The following is a 22,930-nucleotide window of genomic DNA, read 5'->3' as shown; positions in this document are numbered from 1 at the left end:
TGAGACTTGCCCTTTCAAAAGTAACTGAGTACCACAGACATGGACTTTCATAAGAGTTCTGTTTTCTAACCTTTAACCTTAAGATCAGGCAATGGGTCAAGGAGTGAGCGCTCAGCCATTAGCTCCTTGTCAATGGAGTCCTGAAAACACATGGGGCTGGTGTAGGTACGTGACACTGTCAGATCAGGTTGCATGGATGAATTAATAAGCAGAGGATTTGCTGAAACACACACAGAGAAAAAGCAAATGAATGTCAGCAATTACACATGAGAGCCCACATCATCAATAAAAAAACAAAACAACCTGAAGAGTATGTCATCACAAATATGTTTTCTCTGTCCGTGGCTGTTGCTGTAATACAATGAAAAAAAGACATATATCTTAGTGTGACTCACTTAGAAGTGACACTGTTATTGATTTTTTCTATTCATTTTCTACTGATAACCCAATTTACAGCTAGCTCCATAGGTTTGTGGACAACACCTCAGTGAATTTTGAATCAAACAATTAATATGTGATTGAAGTGCAGACTGTGAGCTTTAATTGAAGAATCAACTGTTTAGTTAAGTAATTACAATGATTTTTTTTAAATACATATACTCCATTTTGAAAGGCTAAAGTAATTAGACCAAAGTAATTAGATAACTGACTGACAAACCAGGTCAAGTAAGACATGCCCCCTCAGTTTTTCCAAGACAGATTATGCAGATAATCATCTTAATTATGCAGAAGATGATTTCAAATGCTGAAATTATGTTTGGAACTTTCCAGATGAGGCCCCTAAAAGACTTTGATGTTATTTAAGGTTGTCATTAGGTTGAAAAAAAAAACAATAAAAGAGAAGGATAACATTTTTTTGTGGAATATTATTAAACACAGCAAAAGGCCTCAAAAAACAGAAAACATTTAATGCGGATCGTAGAATTCTTTCTATGTTTAAGAAAAACATTGAACCAAATCAAGAATATTATCAAGAATATTATAGAGGAACCAGGCATCATTGTCCAGTTAAACCAGTTAAAACCACTGGTTCACTCAAGAACAGGAAGGCCAAAATAAAGCCAAAATTAACTTGCACAAGAATCATGGGATTAGTAAAGTTTGGAAAAGGAAAGCAAGAGCTGGATGCAATTATGAAATGGGCACGTATACACATGCTTTAAAGCTACTGAAGACAAAACTGAAGTCAGAGAGACCACAAACAAGCAGCAAGTAAATAACTTATTCAGAAATTCTTAAATCTGCCCCTAAAAACACCCACCGTATTCTAATAGTTAGACTAAAACTGACACTGAAACCGATGGAATCTAAGCTAAAACTAAACTGACAACACTGATCTGACTCTACAATCTAACTGAAAAAAAGAATAAATAACAGAGATGTTCTCACACTGGTTACTTTTCAGTGCTGTATATAAACCGACTGATTAACACACATCACAGTTATATGGTACTGTGTAATATACCTGTATGTCCCAATATTTGGGATAAAGGAAGTATGTCTTATTCTTCTAATGTCTATATAAGACATTAGAATATATTCGATACTTTAATAGCAATAACTGCTGCATCAAACAAAGCAGCATTTTTGATCAATACACGAGCAACAACAATAATACGATTTATCGGCTGTGTTAATGAGTTTAAATAAAGGCCTGTGTGAGAAGAATTTCTGTGGACATTTGAATCAGTCAGTGTGACAAGTGATCCAGCTGTGCAGCATGTTGCTGATGTAACTAACGCTGCTTAAAACTGACTCTAAAAGTACGGATTTCTCATATGACAGCTATGGCTCCTTCATTCTCACATCTTCTCTTCGCATCTCTCTCTCTCTCAGATCCTCGCTGGGAGGAACTAAGAGGAGAAGAGATGAAAGTAAAGAAAGGCGTGCAGAGACAATGCCATAATGAACAGCACCCATTGACAGCTGCTTCCAGCAAGCATTAAATAAGACCTGAAGACACTGAGTACACAGTGTGTGTATCTCCTGATGAGCAAAGTACTGTAAATTGGCCAATAATTTTAATGGGTGAGCTGTTATTACAGTTACTCATAATGAAAAACGTGACTGCAAAAAAGTATTGAAATGAAATGATCGTGATGAAATGATAACTGCAGCAGCATACAGCAGGGCGCAACGTGCAAGGAGGGGAGGACATGCAGAATGTTATGGAGGCTTGGCTGTTTTAGCGTCTCTAACACAGTGAACAGGGACCAAGATTAAAGCTTTCCCTGCCTCCTGCTGTGTTATCAAAATGAACTTTATTATGCCCTGCTGAGGGCTGCCGCTGTGGCGACCCATAATGCCAGCCTTGCAAAAATATGCCTCAATCTGCCGAGTAAAACAGCACGCTACGGCGCTCTGATGTTTCTTCGTTTAGTAACACGGGACCGCAAACGCTCCATTGTGGTGCTCAGCGAAAAAAAGAGATAGCGGTAATAAATTACATTTTTAATTTTGCAGACGTGAATTATTAATTGTGGTTTTGTAATAAAATACAATACCAAAAACTGAGACATTATCTGATAACTTTTCAACTTCCTTTCAACTAACTTTTCAAGTTATGGTACTTAAGAGGAGGCCTGAGTAATAATAGATAAGAGTGAAATTATACATTTGTTTAGAGTGCACAATCTGCTTGTTACCATAAGTTTATTGCGTGCTGAATATGGATGTTTGCAATAAAGTAATAAATGCAATGCATGTTTTATAGGTTAAGCTGTAAATTATTGGACATTTATTGCACTACAGCACAGACAGAAAAAAAGCTTGAGATGGCTAAAGCAAACAAACAGATAAACTCAGTTCTGGCCCCTAAAGCGTGTTAATAATTAATGCATATATATCGTACAAATAAATGTATTCATATTTCATAAAGATGAATAAATACAGATACATAGAAAACTGTATGGCTTGCATAGATCTTTGGTGTTATTTACATAGAACCTCATTATGTAACTATTCTACTTGCTTTAGATGTAATTTTTTGCCTTTCTGTTGTTAGAATTTTGTCATAAAGCACTTTGCAGTATTTCTCTTACAAGGTGTACCAGAAACAACATTTTACATTATTTTTATTTATTACATTATTATTTATAATTAAATAATAAACTAATTCCTATTCCAGTTCATCACCATTGAACTTTTGGGGGTGTGTGTTCAGTTATAATAGCCAGCTAAAACGTTAGCAGCAGAGTAAAAAAGGAAATCAAGGGTCATCATCAATAGTTGTGTCCTAAGCAGCTCTAAAGATGAGGTAAATACAACCTGAGATAAGCAACAACTCATGACATATTACACAGTGTCATTATTCTAACATTATTAACAAAAATTAAACACCTTTTCTGCTCCTATAGGAATTACGAAGGTAAGGAACCACCCAGTGCTACTAATGAAAAGCATTTAATTGACTGACAATCAGGAAGGGTGATCTCCATAAAAGCAGCAGTTTTGGAAGTTTTCTGCTCTGCAGCTTTTAGGTGTTAATGCACCTAAATGCTGCCCATGAATCTGGGAGAAAGATAAACAGTGAAAAAAGTGGAAAACAGACCACCCAACGACCAGAGCATGCAATGCTCATAGAAGCTACACAAAACCCAAGAGCTATGTCTAAGACTCCACGGGGCTCAGTTAACATATCAAATGTTAAAATACGTGACATTGTAATTGGCTTGTTTAGAAATGTTGCGAGGAGAAATCTTCTTCTCTAACACCAACTGTCAAGCACGATGGTGAGGGTGGATGATTTGGGCTTGTTTTGCAGCCACATGGAACTTTGCAGTTTTTGAGTCAACTTTGAAGTCCTCTGCAAACTAAAGTATTCTGGCTGGCCCAGTCAAGGTCCAGACCTCAAACCAACTGAAATGCTGCAACAGGACCTTGAGAAAGCTGTGTATATACAAGTACCTCCAACAACTAAACTTAATGACATGGTGTAACATGTCATGTGTTGTTCATCAGAGGCTTTATCAACACAAATTTATAACCTGGTGAGGAACAGAGGACTCTGTATTATGTCCTAATATGTAAAGTGTTAGAAATAAAAGAGGATGTACTTTCCTTTTTACATGATTGTATGTCTATGTCGTATTCTTTTTCTGTGTTTTGCTTTTATGTGTGTGTTAGAATGGCTATTAATGCCAAAGACAATGCCAGCTCTCTGCACTAGCAGGCAACAATTGCAGCTTTAATTTTTAGGGCTTGCTTTGTGGTCTTTTAAACAGCCAAACTGAAATAAAAAATAAAAGTTAAAAGCAATAAAAGCACATGCAAAATAAAAACATAAAAACAAGCTATTTTGATGCTCTGGTTTATAATGTGATGCACTTTTAATTGCACATCATATTTAACTGTTGTGCATGTTAGCTCCATCTGTGGCAGGGTGGGTGTAGAGGTGTCACAGAGATTTTGTCAGTTGTTATAAACTGCCTTTTTAAGATCTTACTGCAAAGTCCAACAAACAATTTTTGAAAAATATCTTTACATGGAGATAAGGCTCTTCAAGAGCAAATAAACAGTGTTTACATATTGGAGTTTCTCTGAGTTTCCAATTGCATTGTGTACAATTTGTCTGTGCTTTTAAATGACAAGTTAAAGACTGTGCATATCTTGTGTAGTCTTTAAATTCTTCTTTAAATAATCATAGCTGCAATAGACTTCAACAAATTAACTTCTGCACACTGTTAAGCTAGTTCACATAATGTGCATACAGTGAAATGTCAAAACGCCAAAAAAGATTTCCAACACAACATGAATCCTCAATTTTTACAAGGAGCTTTATAAAGGATGCATACTTGGATTTAAAACCAAATTCAGTTGCCTTTTGCAGGAAAACCCCCAAATCCATCCATTCTTTGCTGCTTTTGAAAATTTCACGTTTAGATTTTTGTACAAAGTTCTCATTTGGATTCAGTGTTTTATGACACAATTTCGAGGGCAAATTGTCTCTGATATTTGAGAGCCACAGTTAATGACTCACCTTGACGAGAGGTCTTGAAGCTGAAGGACTGAAAGCCTCCGGTGAGGGCGGAGGAGTCAATGACATCCACACCGTACTCACTCTGGCTCCTTCGGTAAAGAGTGACAGCGACGATGAGCAGTACAACTGTCACCACCCCTGCAGCCAGGCCTGAATACAGGGCAACGTCACTGCTGTTCTCCACACCTTGAAATGTCAGAATGAGTGAAAAAAACAAACAAACATGATTTTGAATGTCCATATGAACACAATCAACTTTTTGGGATTTCCTTATCTGGATGATTGAGCATGCATCAAGACTTCTTATATTTGCTTTCGGAGTCTCTGTGGTTAATTGGGATGCTTGGAGACATTCTCTCCCAAAATAAACTGGAAATCTGTGTTGCTTAGTAGCGCTTTTATGGAAGTCTACCTTGGTTTCATGCTACTTTAGTGCATTTTTTATTTTCTGTTCTTTCCATGATGCACAGCTTCATTGTTCCATTCCTCAGTGTTAAAGTTACTAATGAGGAACCTTGGAAGGAAGGCGATTATAATCAACCCAGCACCTGACTGTCATTTCAAACACTGCTTGGCTCTGGTGTTGGAGGCACTCTGTGTTCCACTGGGATAATGTGACAAAACCAATTCATTAAATTAGCTCATCGGCAGCGATTATGCTCTATCTGGTCCCACCAGTATTGCGGCGTCCAACTCCACAAAGCAAACGAATGAGTGGGGAAATAAAGGAGCTGCTAGCTTGTTCTTGAAAGATAATGAGATCTGCACTAAAACAGGACATGCTGAGAAATCCTCTAAGTAGCCTGAAGCTCAAATCAGGAGAAATTGACAAAATATGCAAAGCGGTATTAACAGCTACAGTAGCAGGTTAATTGAGGGCTTGGGAAGTTTTTGGCAGCCTGGTCGCATTCTTTTTCCCATTCCTGACAAACAAGAAGACATAACTATGTGAAAGGACAAGTCAGGAAAACATGGGCAAATTGATTTTCCTCTGTGCAAGCTACGCAGTAGCATTTCCCTACACAGCAATAATGCATAAAGCAGTGGATTTACAGTGGTTAACCGCAAAGAGCTCAAACTGAAACACAATGCCCGATATAATCAAAAATAAGTAGAAGTGTACAGCATCATTAATGTAGGAGTGAAACTGAGATAATAATGGCAATAAAAGCTGGGACGTTTGATACAGCTTGTGTTATTTTTACAGAGACTTGGTAACAATCCAAGTCAAACAACATACAGCATGTGGAAACGGATGCAGAGTGTAAAGAAAACAGCAAAAGTCACAATGCACTTTATTTAAATATTTCAGGAAATGAGATAAGAAGCATCAATGACAAATGTTTGGTTAGGGAAACAAACGGCTAAGCCAAACAACCTTTAGAAATTAATTTAATTTGCCATTTGTTAATATTAATCATCATTATTCATTCACGTGTCATTTGATGTGCTGTCTGTTCGTCAAAACATATGTATTTAAATAAGCTAATTCACAGTGAGTCATACAGCGTTATTCTCTATGGCCACACCTGTGATTTACCACTTGGCAGCTTATTGTTCCTATTTCAGGGCAATTCCCTCTCTGAGGGCAACATTAGTAATTTGTTAAGCTTAACCAGTGCCAGAACCAAATGGCTGCTGATGAGCGTGGTGTTTTCTTGTAACTATTCTTGTCAGCTAGAGAATTTCTGTCACTCCAACAGTGGGATTATGCAGCCAGAGCCAGTCTCTTCCTATAAATGCCATTAATGACATCGCACCAGTTTGCTGCTATCAGCCCAGAAGGTGTTTACAAGACAAAACTCAATTAGGTGTGAATGGAACTACCCTCTGAAAATAACTTATTATACCTGCATTTAACAAAAAAAGCCTAAATTATACTTTAGTTTTAGAAAACATATTGGGCTTCGTAATACCATCAGTACATGTAATCAGTACATCAGTACATGTAAAACTGAGTAAACATATTGAATACTTACTGTAATAGCAATGCAATGGAAATGATACTAATAATGTTCCATAATCAGCAGTGTTATAATTGATATTCATCCATGCTATTGGTTTAAGTATGAACAATTGGCGTCTCAGAGATACTCACAATGTTTCCTGCATGAATGGCACATAATAATGTGGCAGGTCTTACCCATAACTCACTGTATTTTAATCTAAACTATAATTTGCCTTCTACCTAACACATTAGTATTGGTGCTATAACCTAAACAAACAGTTAAAACAAAACTGAAAACTGAGTGAAACATCAGTTTTAACCTTATAATAGACATTCAAATGATATTTAAAGGTACACTGCATATTATAGTCGGAAAATGTTTTTAGAAACAAACTCTTAACCAATATGTAAACAAACAACCACTTTGCTTACTGGTAATCATATATGTGTTGGTGTAAAATAAAGATGTGGTTGTTTTTCTTTTTTTAAAATAAATTTTTCCATTTTTTCTAAACTTCCACTTTTATGTAAAACAAAATAATTGGGAGTGTAGATTTTTTTGCTACCTCGTGAAGCTCTACCCATCTATCCTTCAAGCTCTTGCTTTCAGTTTTCCTCTGTAATACCCAATCATATTTACATTTTGCCAATTAACCTAATTAGTTGAAAATTTGTCTCTTCGTTGTTCAGCTCACTTTTCCAGCCTTTTGTTAGCCTCAATTTAAACATTTGATATGTGCATATAAAATTTGAAAACCATTGTATTGTGTGTTCATTTACATTTTACACGGCTTCAAAACTTTTTGGTTAAAGTGAGGATGCTGTCTGGGTAGAGCAGACAGATAATTAGGATGTTGGACTTGCTAATGTAAATTCAGCAATTCTTATTATTGTAGTATATGTGGACTTTGTGTCAGGGAGGTTCAGGTTAAAGGGTGTTTAAAAATGCCTAGTTTGAGTTGTTATATACTCCTCTGTTGGGTTTTGTTTACAAAAGTTCAGAGTTGCAAAATGTGTGAAAAAAACTTTTGGTCACACCTTTTTCTAATCCCAATCCCTAATCTTGCAATCTTCCAGGTCACGGCTGGAGAGAGTGATATCTTTTAAATAAAACATCAGCAAGAAATGAAACTAAACAGAAGCTCACCTTGTGGCTTGGCATCATGCAGCAACTTCCGATCTGCAGAAACACACAATATCATTTAAGCGTTAGCTGATTCAATCACTGCCTGCGTGCAAATTCACGCTGGTGCACACTGTGTGTGATGTATGTGAAACAAAGTGTTTGAATAATGAAGACGGATGAGGGCGTTGCTAATGAGCATGATTATCATGACGATCATGATCTAGCCCACACTGCCAAAAATTATGAACAGTAAGTCTATGATGACACAGTCAATGAACACAATGGGACTGACAGTAATGGTGCTAAACCACTATATCTTTTTCTCCTTTTTAACCAGTGAAGTGTGGAGCTGATGTTACCCACTCTGTGTACAGAGGCCGCCTGTGCAGTTTTCTGTAGCCACTGCCACCCCGTCACACAGTCGCCCCCCATGCTTGGGCTCCGGAGCCGTACACTCTCTGCTGCGCTGCCTCTCGCAGTCCGAACTACACGCTGACCACTCACTCCACTCTCCCCAGCCGCCATCCACTGCAGGGGCAAACACAAAGATAGAGCCATTGAATGTGAATACATGCACATGTTACTGTATAAAGAAATGCAAGTGAAACACAACAGGAACTAAAAAATGCATGCTACTCATACTCCAGGTTTAAGTGTATTTTTTAATAGCGCTGTGGAACTTTACAGCAAAACACTTTCAAGGTAACAGTTGCACAACTAAAAATAATGTCCCACTTAAAGTGTCAAAAACATGTACAAAGCTGGTGTTTCTGATCTGGAGCATAAAGAGACTCCATCAATTCGCCTTTCCCCCTCCATATGGTCTAAAAGATCCCCTCTTCCTGCTAATCTGAAAGCAAAGGCATCCTGTTTATGCTCAAACCCAGATGCAGAGAAAGAATCCGTCAGAAGGAGACATTTGGCAAAGAGGAGATAATGTTTGGAGGAGTGCACTGTACTCGACTGATAATTTTTTTTTTAAACTTAAACCTGATGAGCGTTTTTCTTTATACTCCACTGTGGTTGAAATCATAAATTTGGGCTTGTCTATAAAAGAAAAAAAAAACACACGGGTAGAGGCACAATTTTGATAACTCCTACTTCCTCTTACAACCTGAGATTCTACTCTTAGCTTCTCTCTCATGTTATCTTCACCCCTCTCCATTTGTGCATCTTTCTCCTCTTGCCAGACATTTTCCCTTCATTAGTTGTTTCACAGGTGCACTGCATTTGATTTCAGATAGCAACCCACTGTCACCAGTGCATTGCAGATGCTTTCACAGTAAAATCTCTGAGGTTGAAAGAAGACTAGTGCTAACTATAAAACCTACCCAAAGCTTTTAAGACAAGTGTCATGGCATATGTTATATCTAATTTCTGTAGAAAGATTGAAGGATAGGAGCAACAATTTGTGGTTAAATAGTGGGTCTTGTGCTGCACAAAAATTATTCAACTGTGTAGCTCCTGCAAAAACACAAATAATAGTATTTAGACTGAGCTTTCTGGACCAATTAAACAATGTTTATGGTTCATCACTGAGTTTTTGGTCATAATTTTTATTTGTTTATTACAAAACACAAAGTTTCAGTTTTCTCCAAACAGAGACTGAAAAAGTAAGCCAACTATTTTTTACATTTAGACCAAATAATGAAAAAGAAGTTAAATAAACTGTGCTAACCACAGTTTGGCCATAACGAACACCTTGTTCGAACATAAGAGTGTCCACAAGTGCACGTGGCACCAGGACGCTCTAGGCCGTAGGTCGATGATCGATTTTGTAATCGTATCAGCAGACCTGCGACCATATGTTCTGGACACTCGGGTAAAGAGAGGGGCTGAGCTGTCAACTGATCACCACCTGGTGGTGAGTTGGATCAGGTGGCGGGGGAGGACGCTGGACAGACCTGGTGCACCTAAACGCGTAGTGAGGGTGTGCTGGGAACGTCTAGCAGAGGCCCCAGTCCGCGAGATCTTCAACGCACACCTCCGGCAGAGCTTCAACAGCATTCCGAGGGAGACTGGGGACATTGAGTCCGAATGGACCATGTTCAGCGTCTCCATTGCCGAAGCTGCTGCATTGAGCTGCGGCCGCAAGGTGGTGGGTGCCTGCCGTGGTGGTAATCCCCGAACCAAATGGTGGACACCAGAGGTGAAGGGAGCCACCAGGCTGAAGAAGGAGTCCTATCGGGCTTGGTTAGCCTGTGGGACTCCGGAGGCAGCCGACAGGTATCGACAGGCCAAGCGGAATGCGGCTCGGGCAGTGGCTGAAGCAAAAACTCGGGTGTGGGAGGAGTTCGGAGAGGCCATGGAAAAAGACTTTCGGACTGCCTCGAAGAGATTCTGGCAAACCGTCAGACGTCTCAGGAGGGGAAAGCGGTGCTCTACCTGCACTGTGTATAGTGCTGGCGGAGCGCTGCTGACGTCGACTGAGAAAATTGTCAGGCGGTGGAAGGAATACTTCGAGGACCTCCTTAATCCCACTGACACGTCTTCCGAGGAGGAAGCAGAGTCTGGGGATGAGGGGAATGACCCGCCAATTTCCGGGGGCGAGGTCACTGAGGCAGTTAAACAACTCCTTGGTGGCAGAGCCCCTGGTGTTGATGAGGTCCGCCCCGAGTTCCTGAAGGCTCTGGACGTTGTAGGGCTGTCCTGGTTGACACGCCTCTGCAATGTTGCGTGGAGATCAGGGGCAGTACCTGTGGACTGGCAGACCGGGGTGGTGGTCCCCATCTTTAAGAAAGGGGACCGGAGGGTGTGTTCCAACTACAGGGGGATCACACTCCTCAGCCTCCCTGGGAAAGTCTATGCCAGGGTGCTGGAAAGGAGAGTTCGTCCGTTAGTCGAACCTCGGATACAGGAGGAACAATGCGGTTTTCGTCCTGGTCGCGGAACACTGGACCAGCTCTTTATCCTCTCCAGGATACTTGAGGGTGCATGGGAGTTTGCCCAACCAGTCTACATGTGTTTTGTGGACTTGGAGAAGGCATTCGACCGTGTCCCTCGGGGTGTCCTGTGGGAGGTGTTGCGGGAATATGGGGTGTCTGGCCCATTGCTACGGGCCATTCGATCCCTATACAACCGTTGCAAGAGCTTGGTTCGCATTGCCGGCAATAAGTCGGACTCGTTCCCGGTGGGTGATGGGCTCCGCCAGGGCTGCCCTTTGTCTCCGGTTCTGTTCATAATTTTTATGGACAGGATTTCTAGGCGCAGCCAAGTGGCGGAGGGCTTTCGCTTTGGTGGCCTCAGAATCTCATCTCTGATTTTTGCGATGATGTGGTTCTGTTGGCTTCATCGGGTGAGAGGCCTCCAGCTCGCACTGGAACGGTTCGCAGCCGAGTGTGAAGCAGCGGGAATGAGGATCAGCACCTCCAAATCTGAGGCCATGGTTCTCAGCCGGAAAAGGGTGGAGTGCCCACTCCGGGTCGGGGATGAGTTCCTGCCCCAAGTGGAGGAGTTCAAGTATCTCGGGGTCTTGTTCGCGAGTGATGGGAGAAGGGAGCCGGAGATCGACAGACGGATTGGGGCTGCAGCTGCAGTAATGCGGACGCTGCACCGGTCCGTCGTGGTGAAGAGGGAGCTGAGTGTAAAAGCGAAGCTCTCAATTTACCGGTCGATCTACGTCCCTACCCTCACCTATGGCCACGAGCTGTGGGTAGTGACCGAAAGAACGAGATCGCGGATACAAGCGGCAGAAATGAGCTTCCTCCGAAGGGTGGCTGGCCTCTCCCTTAGAGATAGGGTGAGAAGTTCGGCCATCCGGGAGGGGCTCAGAGTAGAGCAGCTGCTGCTCCACATCGAAAGGAGCAGCTGAGGTGGTTCGGGCATCTGACAAGGATGCCCCCTGGGCGCCTCCTGGGTGAGGTGTTCCAGGCATGTCCCACCGGGAGGAGGCCCCGGGGCAGACCCAGGACACGCTGGAGAGATTATATCTCTCGGCTGGCCTGGGAACGCCTTGGTATTCCCCCGGACAAGCTGGAGGAGGTGGCTGGGGAGAGGGAGGTCTGGGCCTCTTTGCTTAGGCTGCTGCCCCCGCGACCCGACCCCGGACAAAGCGGATGACGATGGATGGATGGATGGAAGTTAAATAAAGACAGTATTACTAAACTATTTATGCTATTATATGCAATCTTGTGTATTTGTGCTAATGATATTTACATATTACTTAGGTATATTATATTCACAAGGATGTTATACAAATAGTACGTAAATATAAATACATTTTGTACAATGACAGATGAAGAGTTTTGTTAGCTTCTTGTTTTGCTAGCTGTCAGTCCAGCAATTATTCCAGTTTCTATTCTTTGTGCAACGTAAAGTAAAGCTAACCATCTACAGAAATCTAGATTTTGTTGCAAAGACACAGGTGCTGTATTGTATTGATCTTATGCAAATATTCTCATGAATGCAAATAAGTGCATTTTCACAATAAGAAGTGATTTCTGCAGAAAAAACTACTTGAACAATACAGACTTTCAACTGTCATAAATCTAAAATTTGCACATCTTATCTGGCAACTGTAAATCTTTTATTTAACCCATAGCTCTAAGATGCAAGGGAAGCTTCAAAAGGTCAAAATTAGTAACACTAAAACATGCTCTTTATCACTAAGAGTGAAAAGAACATGCTATTGCTCTTACCTGGACACACTGTGTTGCAAGTACTCTTCTGTACTGACATGCCCTCACAGAAGGCTCCACCATTGAGAGGCGCCGGATTTGTGCAAGTGCGAGAGCGTTTTTGCACACCTCGACCGCAGCGCACGTTACAGGGAGACCAGTCCGTCCAGGATGACCAGCCGCCATTCACTGTGCGTGTCAGAAGAGGAGGGAAAAGGTATGAAGAAACACTAAAGGAATTCTGGCCTGCATCACAGTCAAGAGGATTCACTCAAAGGCGGTAATGAACATCAGAGAAAAAAGATCAATAGTGTCTTCCCTTCTGTCAATGTACACTTATGTCTCCTAAAGTAATGTAGGATGATTGACTAATGAGCTCATTTGCTGTCATAGGAAAGGAAGAAATACTACTGTTCCATTATTGTACATCTGTTGGAGGCTATCGGGAATAGTAAGCTTGTCAGGGACTTCATTAGCATTATGGAAATTAATGATTGATGGACCGGAGCAATGGGATGTCAGAAAGAATGAGATGTATTCCTGCAGCAGTTAAATGCCTTCTTTAAAAGAATAAAAATAACAGGATGAAAGGTCAGCAAAATGAACAATGAGACACTTCATTTAAGGCTGCCCTTCAGTCTAAAAGGAGTTTTTACTAGTATGACACTATTTCACTCTCTACAGCCCTGATATTTAGTGCAATTCACAACAAAAGTCACCTCAAGGCACTTTATATTGTAAAGTAAGGACCCTACAACACTACCAAGAAACAACAACAATCACATGACCTCCTATGAGCAAGCACTTGGTGACAGTAGGGAAGAAAAACTCCCTTTTAACAGGAAGAAACCTAATTAAACTATACTTAGACTTTTTTGAGCAGTTTTGAAGGAATAGGGTCTAAAAGGCACATTGATGGTTCAGAAGGATAAATTACTGTGACCTTAACTCAACAAGGTTTATTGGGGAGAAATAAATAAGAGGTAAATATTAGCAGTTAAGTGTTAAGTTGCTGTGGCATAACTGCGGGACAGCTGTGAATCTATTTTTTTCTCTCTAATTTTTAAAATCTTGTCTCTGAAGAAAGTCATTTCTAGTTAAGGTTAAAAGAATGAGCTCTGACTATTTGTCAGCTTGGCTACAGCGCTGAAAAGAAGTGTGTGGTTGTTCCCATTTTTCTCAATCAGTGACAAACAGTGAGGTGTCCTAGCTTTAAGGAGGACTTACAAAATGAAGTAACAAACCATTTTTCCAGCCCAAAAGAATATCTTCTTGATGAATGCAGCACTATTTCCTTTCTGACTTGCATGTTATCTGCTTTAAGGCAGATTTAACTATCTAACGAGCCACAATTTCCAGGGTCTTATGCACTGAGGATCTAACACTATTAACAAGATAATCAACCTCGGTGGGAGTAAAGCTTAGTTAGCCGCTAACTGAATACCATACTAGTGAAAACTGATATTCTGATGTAGGCAAGACTATTCTTCAACACTACTGTAATAAGTTACCAGGCAAATCTACTCTCATGATATTTTGTCAGAGATAAAATTGCAAAATTAAAAGAACTGTAATCTTACCATAGACTATAACAGTAGCAGTGGCACTGCGTCGCTTGGCCACAATGTTGCTGGCAACACAGGTGTAGTTTCCAGAGTCAGACAGCCGGGCCTCTGAGATGATGAGGTTGTGGTCACCTTTTTTCTCCATGATATTACCATCATCAAAGCTCAGGTTTTCCTCATTTTTCAGCCAATCCACCTGAAAACAAAAGTATGTCAATTTCATTCAGGCAGACAAACATCTGACAACCGGACAGATGTGAGTGATAAAAAAGCAAATACACTTAACAACATCTGGTGGAATGTTTCAAAACATATCAGAGTAATTTCAAAAAAGGTCAGTAGTTTGATAGAGTATCACAAAAGGCTTTCAGAGATAAAGTGAACTTCACCCAAAGTTACATGAGTTAAAGAGACTGTACTCAGTGCAGGAGAGGCAGGGTAAAAACTAGTAATGGCCGTATTCTTGAGGGCGTCAGGTGGAAGTGCATTAAAATTATTTTATTTCTAAGTACTGTCAGTCAACACAATTTGTCATTAAATCTGCAAATGTAAGTTAAATCTTGACCATGCAAACAAAAAACCCCCCAAATGCTTCAGCCATGAAACGGTCTTGTTGCTCACCAATGAAAATTAGTCTTTAGAAATCATGGACACTTTGTCCCGTGGGCAAAAGAGAGATCGTCGAGTTTGTTAACGACTGTACTATAAAAAGCCAGTATTTGTGATATGCACAAATGGCATATGGCATTAGTAAGACAGCCTTTGAAGGCACCATCAATAGTAAATGATGTGATACATGAAGCGTTTTTCTATCTACCTGTTTAATTAAACATTACAAGAACATTTTTAAGAGTCCCTAATATTTGAGGGAGAAAATTTAAGACAACAATTCATTACCTTTAAAAGTTATATTATTCCCTTTTAGTAATTTAATTAAAACTGAATATATTTCCCCACACTCACAGTTTCAACATGCCTGGTAACTGGTTCAAAATCCAGTTAGTTATGTGCAGGTCACTGTAGTATAACAGTAGAAAAATTTTGCTACAATTGTTCCTTTGAGGATTGCATACAGTTCAGTATTTGCTAACAAATGCTTCACAGTCGTGCTGATTGAAGCGCGCATTTTGCATTTCATCATGTAAAGAAGTCTCTGTTCTCTCTTCTTGGCAAAAAAGGAGAGGACAAAAATTGAAACACGTCCCTCACTACATTTATGAAGATATGTAAGGGGACACATTTTGATTGCAAGATTAGGGGGTTGGGAAGCATAACACATCTGACAACAGCTCAGAGTAAAGTGATGTAGTAGGTAGGTCACATCCTCCAGCGTTACCAATTCAGTGGCCATGTAGTGAGCGAAACCAATAAGGAATTACAAAATAAAAGACGCTCAGTTGATGCTCCTCTCCTCGCATGACTGGCCCTGTAAATTGCTATTAATGTGCCAGTAGCTTGAGCTTTTCATTCAGAGAGACGAGCTAGGGCACGAGGATTGCGTTTTGATTTATGGCAGTGTATTTGAGGATTAAAAACTCCGCCCCACTGGGAGAGCCATGTGTTTGTGCATGGGGTTGTACTCTAGTGTGTGAGTAGCATGTGTGTTTGTGGATAGTGTCCATTTGCCAAGGGAATGTAACTACAGCCAACAAACTCAGAGATTGCTTTGCTCTGTCAAAGCACTCTAGATGAAAAAAAAAAAAGAGCTAGGAAATCAATAAATCTGGAGTCATGTTGTCACAAGCGTTTTTTGCTCCTTTTGATGGCCCAAGAAGTCTTTCATCATGTAGCTTTTTTTCATGAATTGGCTCCGCTGCTTTCAAGACATACAGTACCAAGTGCTCATACTAGTGTGCAACATTGTGCCTTCATCAGTTCTTTCTTTATAATTCACTCTTTCACAGCCAGTGTGTAATCAACCCCAGTGTTTGTCATGGCTGGTCAGTCTTGTCAGTTATGAAAGCAGTCAGTTTTGACCTTCTACAAAATGGAGCAAATATAATTGAATAATTTCATACAAAATGAGCCCATTTTACAAGCTTATTCATGTAATCACAGTATTTTCTTGTAGTCTGCTTTATGCAAGGATTGACAGCAAATACCGACCCTTACTTCTCAAATAGTAATAAATGAGTTGAAGTGATTGATTGGTGAGCTTTGTTGTTTTTGCTGGGGTTAAAAAACAAAGCCACTGTGGAGTTGCAAAAACGGCAGTTCTTCAAATGGTCACTTGACACTGGCTTGCACCCATCTTTCAATTAGTCTGCAAGCCTACAGTAAATGAAAGACAGGTACTTAGATAGCTGCTAAGCTTCACATCAGCTAATTCAAACTGAAATGGAAGACTCGACCATGTTTGTAGTGTTGATGCCTAACTAACTAAATGACTTGTTGCTTGTTAAACTGTAATGAGATCCCATCTCAAAGACCAATACTGTATGTCACCATGAGACGTTAGGTTTATAAGATATGCACTTATCTCACCCCTTATTTCAGAAAATAGCTGAACTAAAAACGGTCTACATTATATTACTCACTTAATGTATATTATAGTCATATAGTGTGGAATATATGACTATATCGAAGCTTAACCTCCAGTGCTTTGTTCTCATATTCAGATGGGATGAATATTTAGAGCAAAGTGTTGAAACTGAGTTTGACAGGTACCAAGATGTAACTATTACACTGTGTAAATTAAATATTTTTCAATATTAAGTGGATAATATGTCACCACAGGAAACACCGAGCAAAACAAATTGCATTGTTTAAAATAAGAACTCACATCTGCATCTTTTACATAACACAATGACAAACCTAATTTCTTCCACATGCAGGTAGAAATTTTTCATAAATTAGATATCAAAACAATGGAGGAAAGCATTTTTCCCATTTACACCACATTTAAGTAAAAAAAACAATACAAAGGTAAATCACTGCGGTGCTATAGCTGGACTAAATGACAGGACTATATGACAACATGATACATTTAAAACAGAACCACATTCCTCTTGTGTTCAACTCAAATGTAAGATCCAAAATCTGAAATAAAAATGCAACTCAACATTAAAAGCTCCAAATTTTGCATTTTTTGGCACGGGAATGACACTGTATTATATGATACTATATGTTACCCTTCCCCACCTTTCCCTGTGTTTATTGCAGCTCTCTACCTATGCAGATGATAAATTATACATTACAGTTAAAACAAAAAATCTATGAAAGATATCCATGAAATGCCAGAAGATTTGCTGTTTAAAATCAGGGTAATTGAAATGATGCTATCGTTCCTAAGTAGAGTGAGCTATCAAACATTCATGACTTTTTATTTCTTCTACTCTAACCACTGGGAAATCGGGAATTATTGAAAATGTAGGTCCGATGGGATTAGCCCCTTGCCAGTAAAGAAGCACTTTGATGCCAGAGTCGTCCTGGAGAACATTTCAAATCGACTCTTGGGGCTTTTTACTCAGCAGCGTTTCATTTAACCTAATTTGTTCAACTTGACATTGAAAACTTAATTACTTATTAGGGTTTCCAGGACACACTGTAGGTATGTATTTGTAGATATAGATGGCTAGTTAGCTGGTTGAGGTGTTCTGTGACATAGACTGTAGGTAAAAGTCACTGTGACATTAACAGTCCATCTGCTATAAAGCTTTGAGGTTAGCATTTAGGCTTTCCCAAACTTGTGTGTTGAAATTGGTCGTGAAAATATCCTGTCCTAAGACAAATCCTAGCTAATCAGTCCTTTAGAGATCAATTTAGAACCAGGAAATGCAGAGGAACCAAATATTCAGTAGCTGAAAAAAGAAGTCAAAATGTATTCTCATAATGACATTGGCAAAGAAACTATTTATTTACTATTTATTACGCATTAGTCATGCAATGGTACCAGTACATGTTAAAAACAGAGTTGCATTTGATGCTTTTCTGTTCTAGCTTTACTTCTCTCACACACAAAGAAGGACAATTTTAAAACTGTTAAATTTACATCACCAGTTGAAACTGAGAAGGCACTGCTTGCCAACTAAGACAGCAAACGTCAGAGAAACTGGCACACATGCAAACCCATTGTGCCACTCCACAGTAACTAGAGATTAAACATTTCAGTTGTACACTCCAGAATGTGTTATACAAACAATAAGCACTGACTCCGGAAGACAGAAGTTGTCAAGTATGTGGAGATTCATTAGACGGCTCATTTTATGTTCACTGAACTAAGGCTGTTATTACATGAATTTTACATGTTCTAATCAACTCTTTTTAGGTGGTATTGATAGAAAGTAAGCCAAGTTTGAGTGGTAAAGTATGGATTGCTGGTGTATAGATCTCTCTCATCCTTTCTGCAATGCCGTTGAATTAGTTAGGTCGCTGTTTGTCTCAGAAAATGATTCCAAGTTTCGTACTGTTTCGCTGTAAGGCATGTGCTTTCCTTTTGAATCAGTGTGTTGTATTATATATGTTAGTTTCTTACACTTAAGATTTTTTAAAGTTATATGTGATTTAAAAAAGATGCACGTGTACACTTTTAGAAGTAGTGTGGGTGTTTGTGTTTGTGGATAGAATTTAACAGGCAACCAAAACAGAAAAGAAGCAGACTGAGAGATTAATGTAATGATTTTTTTTCATGCTAACATTATCCTAATTTCTAAACTGTGATGGTGTTTGATTCTCATTCACATCGTGGTAAAGGCCATCTGAGATTTAAAAAAAAGGATTTGTGAAAGTACATAATAAGAAGAGAAAGATGAAACTTAATTAAACCATTAAACAGCAGCTGTTGTACTATTCAATAAAACTGACCAATAATTATCTCTTTATCCTCTCTGTGATCAGACAAATCCTCTTTGGTGGTGACTTTTCATTTTTTGGGACCTTTATCTCAGGAAATTCTTACAGTGAAGTAAATTAAAATAATCTCTTTGTTCTCTGGTTGGTTTTTCCTCTTGTGATTTTGCTTTGATTAATCTGTCTCATTCTGACCCTCCCTCACTTCCAGGGAAGAGTATAATCCTGGAGTGCGAGACACTCTCTGTTGGTCCTAGAGTCAAAAACTATGGAGAGATGCACATGCTGATGAGATGGCAGGAACGCTCAAATGAGCCTGATAAGCCAGCGCCCGGGGACGACAGGAAACATATTTGCTTAATTGGCAAATGTGTCCCACTTCGATAGCAGCAACTAGTGTTGCACTACAGAACACCTGACCTAGCAGTGCTGGCAGTCTATTGGCATGGTGTCAAGGTCACCGTACTGATCTCTACATGTCACTCATACGTACCAGTATATTTTGCTCTTTTTCACTCTTGGTTGAGAAAGCACATAAAATAAAGCCAGGAAAGCAGCATCACATCATCAGCAGAGTGTCTATGAAGCATGCAGCAGGGCTTCATTTTCTGATAAATTCAAGCTGTGTAAAGCTGTTGAGGTGAGAGAGCCGGCAAGTCTGGAGAGCCGTGTTTATTTGCAGAAAGGTATCATCTTAAACTTAACAGAGAAGTCATTTCAATTCCCCTCAGCATCTGGCCTAAACACTTGATTATTCTGAAAGCAGATGTAATGACCTACATTTACAATCATTTAAATGGGAAGTGAAAGCGACATGAAGACAATTACAAAGCATTGCAGTAAGTTTTGTACCATCTGATTCAATTAAGATTGCGCTTCATTAACCGCCCCCTCCCCTCCTTCCCTTCACTCATGCCTGCACCCTCTCAGCCTCCCCTCAGTCATGTTTGGCCTTTTCTCAGTGCAACAACAGCTTTCATGAAATCACATTAAACAAATTAATCCACCAAATCTGACGCACGCCTGTTCTGGAGGCAGGAGTGGCTAAACTTTCAGGGCGTTCTTGGATTATCTCTTCACCATCTCTGGAAACGTTATGCTTATCACTTAATAATTATATTTCAAGCAATCTAAATGTCTCGGGATGAGTGGCTTGATGATTGGAATGCTTGGGAATACTTGGGTGGGTAATAATTGAAAGCATTTATTCCTTTAGTTAGCTGCTAACCTTTTAATCTCTCCAGCATGATTTTTGCTGTTCATTCTCTGCATGTCAAACATGTACGATACAGGCCCTGATTACATAATTACTCACTTGCCCTTTTTTTCTGAAATTGGAAACTCTTTCATAAATCTATAAATCGGAACACTGGGTATAGCAATATTGAAAATTTTTGTATATTTTCTTGACAATTTAAGAGTTTAAAGATTTCACAGAGAAGATTTTGGAAATCTTTGTTGTCACTCTACTTTTAACAGCTAGAAAAAGTGTTGTCTATGAGTGATACGAACAATCCCTTTGTAAAACACTGAGTTGAACCTTCAGGGATTGACAACATTGTGAAAAAAGTAGAAATGCAGAAAAATGGTACAATTGAGAATCTAACTTACATGGGAACAAAGCTGGTTGGGATTTGTGTGACACTTTTTATAGATTTGCTGTATTTTAAATGACAACATGTTTTAGATCTAGCTGACTTCTGTAAAGCTGAACAAATGGCTAAGTTATAAAGGCAGTTCAGTCTATGTGTTTTTCCAGTATCTAAAGTTTATAATGTGAACAGTGCACAAACACACTCACTTTAGATACAGCTTGTAAAGTGAAAGAATCCAGTTTTTATTCCTTTAGGATAATGTCTATGACCCAGCATTTGGAGTTTATGTTTGTATTTTTGATTTCTTATATTGTATTTGGAGATATGTTAAGTTCTTCTGTTGCTATTATTAGTTGTCATGTCTACATCTCTCCTTGTTTCCTGTTTTATTTTGAAAGTCTTGTTTGCTATGTTCAGTATGCTTAGTTTTGCTCTTCTCCTGTATGTCATTATGTTGATTTGTGTCAGCTGTTTCCCCACGTGTTTCCACTTCCTCTGATCACCTCCAATGTGTGTTTATTCTGTGTGTTTTCTTTTAGTCTTTGTCATCTGTCCCATGTATTCCATGATTCTGCTCAGGTCGTGTTTATGTTTCTTGTTCTTGTTTTTCCCCATCACAGTTGCTCACATGTTCCTTGGCAGAACAGTGTTCATGTCTGTTTTCATAGTTACCACAGTTTAGTTTTCCCAGTTTAGGTTTCAGTTTAGTGTCGCTCCTGTTCACTTTTGCTTGATTTTTGTATTCATGTTTACCAGCCATAATAAATTGCTTTTTGTTTAACCTTAGTCTCCTTCCGTGTCTGCTATTGGGTCCTCCAGCTCACTCTATGACTGTGACCCAAACAACCTCACAAAGACTGAAAGAAAACAGCCAGACTAAATACACACTGGAGGTGATCAGAGGAAGTGGAAACACATGGGGAAACAGCTGACACAAATCAACATAAGGATGTCAAAGAGGAAGAGCAAAACTAAACGCATTGAACATAGCAACACAAGACTTTCAAAATAAAGCAGGAAACAAGGCCAGACGTAGAAATTGTAACACAGCTAAACAACAGAAAGGACAATAAAAGACTCAAAATGCAAAAAACTCCAAATGCGTCTGACAGATAATTTCTTAAATCCAAATATTACACTGAAAAATACCAGCTGTCTTGTAAGCAGGTTACCATACTGCTATCAAAAACAAAATAAACTATTGCATTGTTACTTAAGTGTTGACTTTTCTCTGAGATTACCCCACATTTACCATGTTATCAGTGAGCTGTAAAGCGCTATTAATAGTTTAACTAAATAACTACTAATTCAAAACAAGATTGTTTTTATTGAGAAAAAGTGACATTTAATTACAAAAATATTATGTAAGGACACAGTTGAGTATAATATGTACTGGTAACTGTTCTGTCTCTAAAAAGCAGAGCCAGTTAAAACTCTTGTCACCAATAAACTGAAGCAGACTTAAGCTGTTTTACTATGATCCATTCTCTGTGGTCTGACTTGCATTGTGCACAGATTATTGCCTCTGTCACTGCTGGGACAGATAATATGGCGTTCTCTGGTTTTCATTAACCTCCTACACAGCAGCCCAGTAAACTCCCGGGTGGCTTAGTTACAGCAAGATGCAGATAAAGTTCCCTCTCCCTCACTGATGGCATTGCCTCTGAGATCATGAACAGAGCAGTGACATAAAGGGATTTCAAGCTTTACAGTCAGATGTAAAGCATTAATGTATTAAAACAGCCTAGAAAGTTGGAGCGTATTAAATCCGCATTTCGTCAACTGTGCATTTAATATCAGCTCCAAAAAATTAACTGTTCACATTTCTTCAACATCACAAGTATTAATTTCCAGCTGAATGTGGGAGTATGGACGTTCAGATAAATGTCATGGCCAAAATAAATATCCCTCAGAATACAAACAGGGTTTAACAGATCATGCTGCATGACCTCAATTCCTTAAAACTCAAACTTTAGCTGAGCTTGAGCTTCTCTCCTTCACAGTGCTGGATACAAAAAAGGCTCTCAGCAATGTCTAAAGTCATAAAAAGAAAAAAAAAATTACTGCCACATCTCCAACTCTGGATGTCAGTAGTTTTTTTTCTTCCCTCAGTGCAAGTCATACTAGAGGGAGCTGGATTTGTCACTGCATTATTTACTATAACCATTCTCTTTGTTAGCCGGAGTCACATTAATGAATGCATGAGGAGTTTGATGACCACAATGCATCGGGGAGACTCGTGGTACACCGATGCTCCATTTGTGTGAGCTGAATCATTCATCACACACACACACACACACACACACACACACAC

General features: G+C 39.4%; 1 protein-coding gene across 1 annotated transcript in view; it reads right to left on the bottom strand.

The window, feature by feature from the left end:
- LOC102299395 (netrin receptor UNC5D) overlaps positions 1 to 22,930 on the bottom strand; it is a 185,354-nt gene that overhangs the window by 22,141 nt on the left and 140,283 nt on the right. Inside the window, exons 5-10 of the mRNA XM_005929783.2 lie at positions 14,249 to 14,429; positions 12,690 to 12,857; positions 8,416 to 8,580; positions 8,074 to 8,106; positions 4,979 to 5,164; positions 71 to 220 (exon numbers count right to left, since the gene is read on the bottom strand). Of these exons, the coding sequence (XP_005929845.1) occupies positions 71 to 220; positions 4,979 to 5,164; positions 8,074 to 8,106; positions 8,416 to 8,580; positions 12,690 to 12,857; positions 14,249 to 14,429 (883 nt within the window). The remainder of the gene's footprint in view (positions 1 to 70; positions 221 to 4,978; positions 5,165 to 8,073; positions 8,107 to 8,415; positions 8,581 to 12,689; positions 12,858 to 14,248; positions 14,430 to 22,930) is intronic.

Source organism: Haplochromis burtoni, unplaced genomic scaffold, assembly GCF_018398535.1.
Source record: "Haplochromis burtoni strain Fernald_Lab_line unplaced genomic scaffold, NCSU_Asbu1 Contig_107, whole genome shotgun sequence".
Classification (NCBI taxonomy): Eukaryota; Metazoa; Chordata; class Actinopteri; order Cichliformes; family Cichlidae; genus Haplochromis; species Haplochromis burtoni.
The sequence above is the reverse complement of the archived record's forward strand: the minus strand, read 5'-3'. Positions and strand labels throughout refer to the sequence as shown.